Source organism: Grammomys surdaster, unplaced genomic scaffold, assembly GCF_004785775.1.
Source record: "Grammomys surdaster isolate TR1022 unplaced genomic scaffold, NIH_TR_1.0 126051, whole genome shotgun sequence".
Taxonomy (NCBI): domain Eukaryota; kingdom Metazoa; phylum Chordata; class Mammalia; order Rodentia; family Muridae; genus Grammomys; species Grammomys surdaster.
The window spans coordinates 6,630,492-6,635,357 of record NW_021620862.1 but is presented as its reverse complement, the minus strand read 5'-3'; the positions used below and the strand labels follow the sequence as shown (position 1 = coordinate 6,635,357).

At 48.7% G+C, this 4,866-nt stretch overlaps 1 protein-coding gene across 3 annotated transcripts in view; it reads right to left on the bottom strand.

Annotated features, from left to right (window-relative positions):
• The window catches only part of Tmem63a (transmembrane protein 63A), a 34,736-nt gene that overhangs the window by 19,547 nt on the left and 10,323 nt on the right, over positions 1 to 4,866 (bottom strand). For all 3 annotated transcript variants that reach the window (XM_028755221.1, XM_028755218.1, XM_028755220.1), the window contains exons 4-8: positions 4,477 to 4,540; positions 3,615 to 3,652; positions 1,767 to 1,909; positions 893 to 944; positions 434 to 542 (exon numbers count right to left, since the gene is read on the bottom strand). In XM_028755221.1, coding sequence (XP_028611054.1) covers positions 434 to 542; positions 893 to 944; positions 1,767 to 1,909; positions 3,615 to 3,652; positions 4,477 to 4,540 — 406 coding nt within the window. The remainder of the gene's footprint in view (positions 1 to 433; positions 543 to 892; positions 945 to 1,766; positions 1,910 to 3,614; positions 3,653 to 4,476; positions 4,541 to 4,866) is intronic.

Sequence of the window (4,866 nt, the reverse complement as noted above, 5' to 3'; positions counted from 1 at the left end):
TGGTGATGGTGGTGGTGATGGTGGTGGTGATGGTGGTGGTGATGGTGATGGTGGTGGTGGTGGTGGTGGTGGTGGTGATGGTGATGGTGGTGGTGGTGGTGGTGGTGGTGATGGTGGTGATGGTGGTGGTGGTGGTGATGGTGGTGGTGGTGATGGTGGTGGTGGTGGTGGTGGTGTGGTGGTGGTGGTGATGGTGGTGGTGGTGGTGATGGTGATGGTGGTGGTGGTGGTGGTTGTGGTGGTGGTTGTGGTGGTGGTGGTTGTGGTGGTGGTTGTGGTGGTGGTGCCTGGTGAGTGCATAAAGACGGAAATCAGGTTCCAGCACCCCTCAAGTTCACTACTGATGTGGTTCTGTGGAGACCGTGGGGACTGTCCCCTCCATCTCTCACTTGATACCCTCCTAGAACATCCCACAGGCCCCAGCTTCACTCACCAGACTCTCCTCTTTGTATCTGATGGACCGTGTATGGTGCCACATAAAGCCTACGGTGAGGAAGAGGTAGATGACGGAGAAGATGGTGTGCAGCCAGAGAAGGTCATTGCTAAGGAAGATAGATATACCTGTTACCAAGGCTGGGCATCCCAGCAGACGGGATGGATCACAGGCCGGGGCTGAATCACCCTCAATGGGCACTTTGCCAAGATCCAGTCAGTGGCTTTTCCCCAACAGACGCCACAGTACTTCGGAGAGATCCCTATTCTTACACGGGCTCTAAGCCTCCTACAGAACTGAAGCTTCCTGAGACATGCCCACACTGCAGCCTCCCTGACCTGACATGGGGCTCTAAGCCTCCCACAAAACAAAAGCTGCCCAGGACATGTTCACACCACAGCTCCCAGACTGCTCTCGGCTCCCAAACCTCTGTGGTCAGCAAGCTCCATCCATACTCACTCCGTCTGCAGGTTTGCTATTGTAGTCCTCCCAAAGCTGTAAGGGTCTTTATCTGCAGAGAAGTGGACACTTAGGGCCAGGGTCACAGAGAGAAACCAGGAAGGGGCCTAACTGCCCTTGGTTTATATAGGTCTGTAGCTCAGACCTGATTGAAGACATCAATCAACCTGTTTACTGCATCACTCAGGACCACCACTACAGCTCGCCATGCCGGCAGTCAGAATTTAAGTTTGCCTGGCACTGAGGTTTGTTTTAAAGATGCTTTGATGAGAACTAGTAGCATCCTTGGTTGTTACCAGAAAGAAGGCTAAGAACCTGGATATCACAAGTGGATCTATGATGACATTTTGGAAGTTAAAGAGATATACTTCCATAATGACTTTGACTGTATATCACAGGCATCTGGGTCCATGAATGGTGGCCTCCAGGCTTGGATAAGGGTAGGAAATTGAAAGATACGTCCTAAAGGTGGGGGCGGTGGCTCTAGTTATATTACCAACACTCAGGAGGGTGAGGGAAGGCTAGCCTGGACTACATAATAGGATAGTGTCTCAATAAATAAATAAATAAATAAATAAATAAATAAATAAAAGCAAAAACACACTTGCTGAAACCTGCCCAATTCTATAGGCCTAGTGGTTGGTTGGTTTGACAGTTTTTCCCTACTTAGAACCAAAAATTGATATTTAAGGGGTCCCAGCTCGTAAGCCCAGGTTCAGAGGGATTCTATTCTAGATCTTTATTTGGATGATAATTTTCCCAAAGTTACCCTAAGACTGTCTCACTTCCCCCAGGGTCCACTCTACCAAACTGAATCCCTTCTGTAGAGCCCTGCTCCATTCCAACACAGGCGCTGGCCAAGAAAGGGTCTTACCCAGCAAGTCTCCTGAGAGGTTGACAGGCAAGATGACACACAAGGACAAGAAGCTGACCACCACCAGCAGGAAGATGATGTGTCTCTGGAAGGACAAGTAGTGGATGGCGTCCTCTCCACACCACTCCAGGATCTGGTCATCACTGGCCAAGACACGCAGGGACACTCTCAACAGGTAGCAGTGGAAGCCAGGCCTACGGGCCTTGCATGGAGTATTCACTCCATCCTCATGAGAATCGTAGGAGATAGTATTTTATGCCACATCTTTTACTTAGATATATGTGGGTACAAATGTACAGAAAACCTATGTGGCTTTAAGGAAGGACCACATACTTATAAAGGTAAAGCTATTGACATGAGTTCCCAGGCCATCTCCAGCCGCAGCACCATGCTCTCAGTGAATGAACTACCATCTCCCCGTGTCCTGTTGCTAGAAATGTCTGTGCTCCTGTCATATGATGGATGGATGAAGCGTGTGCATACAACTTTCCCACAGCAAGATGGCTACTGAAAGCCACTTTAGGAATGCCATGCAGTTCTCCTGAGCCCTCCTTCTCACTGTATCTCCCTTTCCCCAACCCCAGGATGGGCTGGGGGACTGAGGTGAGCCATGTTTTGAACACTGTCTGTCTCATTCCATCCTACTGTATAACATCTTCCCTCTGTCCCTGCCATGGCCCCAGAACTGGGAGAGTGACTTGATCCGCCTTCCTACCCACTAAGAATTCCTAGGTCAGTTGGAAAGTCCCAGGCTCACAACAGCCAGATTTCCTCTTCACAGAGGGAGGAGGGTCGGGGGTTCCACCTACTCCTCCCCGTCCTGCATACAGAGGGGTTCTAAGGCTCCTGCTCCAGAGACCAGGTAAGCCTTGCGTGGTACAGCCAGCGAAACATGAAGAAAGTGAGTTTCCACAGCCCAGCACTGGCGTCCGACACCATGAGTGGGCTCAGAACCGTCCACTTCCCAGCTCACACCCCCGGCAGAGCTCCAGGATGAGTTAAAGCACATCCGACTCCCAGTGGGCATCATGCTTGCTCCGCGCTTTTTTTCGGGATGTGCTTTGCAGCTAACATCCATCTGCTTCCAAGCAAGCCAGGCCCACACCCACCTGCCTCCTCTTGCTTCAGAAAGTTCAGTGGCTTCTCCCTGTGACCCTGCCTCCCACCAGCAACCCCGGAACAACTCCAGCCAAACTCCCACTCAAGTCAGGTGGAGAAACTGAGGCCCCAGGAGAGGAACTCAAAATCCCTAAGCCAATGTCCCCAATTTCACAATGTCTTTTTCTTTTATAGAATTATGTAATCTAATTAAAGTTTTGTTGTTTTGTTTTGGAGGGACGTTTGTTTTGTTTTGCTTTAGACGGGAATTATTCTACCTGATATCTCTCATTGATTAAATACGGATAGGAACTCTGCTAGAGGGGTTTATATGCATCAGAACAAATAAGTGGGAAATTAAATTCGTTTAGTTAAGGGCTTGGGATACAACTCAGAATTACAGCACTTGCCCACAATGCACAAAGCCCTGGGTTCAATTCCATACTCAGACAGTCACCTCATTTGTTTCAAAAGTTTATCACTAGATTCTCAAACCTTTGAAATCCAGCTGCAGCGTGGGGCTGTCTGAGCCCCAGTAGGTCTGTGTAAGCAGAAGGCTCCTGCATCCCTGTGCCCTGTCTACCAGGACTTCACAGCCATGTTTGTTCTAGCCCTTATACACTGCTTGGGTCCTCAACCAGAAAAGTATGAGAGACACCACTTCAGAATCTAACATCTCAGCTTCTTCCTCCTGAATGGCCAAGCACCCACACGAAGTCACTGCTCCAACAGACACCCCATCTTACTCACTGCAGGCGGAAGATGGCCGTCAGCCAAGGACAGCATCCCTGGGGACAGAGAACAGGTATTAGCATCCAGCACCCATGTCTTTGGGAGGCAGATACAATCACAGCTCTGAGATCAAATCTCCATTCTACTTGGAGCTGTGTAGAAAAGGACTTTCCTTCATACATTCGGTGAGTTGCCACCCCCGACCCCCAACTCTTATTCATGCAAGGCATAACCCCACAGCAGGTGGGGATTTACAAGGCATAACCCCACAGCAGGTGGGGAATTTTAAAAAAAAAAAAAGATACAACAGGAAGCAGTCTAATGAATTGGAAGGCATCTCAGCACAGGCCTTAGAGAGGGAAGAAATATGTGCAGGCTCCATGGTCTCTGGGGTCTTCCTGCTCCATAAAGCTAGCCAACTGGGAAAGACAAATATTTGCTCGTCACTCAGTCAACAGTGACTAAGTGCCTATCAGATAGCTAGTGCTGGGGACAACGCTGTATGAGGCAAGATTCCTGCCCTAGTTTGGCTCAGAATCTAGCAAACACGTCAATAATTAACTCTTCTACAAGAACCATTAAGGTAAGAGGCAAGTTGCTGGCAAAGCCTAGGAGATCCACAGCCTGTTCTGCCTGGAAAGTCAATGGAGCCTTGCAGTGAGGGGTCATTTAACCACTCTCTCCTTCCAGATACTTCCACATCCTCGTGTTTCTGTTCATATGGAGGGGAGAGCTCCCCAGAGCCGACTGCTCATAGACCACAGTGCTGTTGTTAGTCATTAAACCAGGAGTCCAACTGCCTAGACGTCAGTCAGTCTTTACTACCAGGTAACACCCTCTGCCCTTCGAGCCACAAAACAACTATCCACTGGATACCAACCAGCTCATTCTCAAAGTCGTGTTGCCCTGAGGAAGTAGATGACAGTCTCTGGAATCTGGCCTCACTGTAGACACAAAAGGAAATACACCCATATATATATATATATATATATATATATATATAATTCTGAAGTTTAAAAAGGTTGAATATACATGTTCAGTATTTTTCTTTCTAATCTTAGAGTTCAGGATCAAAGCTATTGACTCTCAGTGGTGGCAGCAAATACAAACTACTCCAAAAAACAGACAGAAGCAAGGCCCATAAACCCATATGGCATAAAATTCTGTGTTGGATGGGTTGCACAGGGCTATCAAGGGACCACAGCTATGTGCACACTGCAAGGCCAGGGAATCAAGGGACCACAGCTATGTGCACACTGCAAGGCCAGGG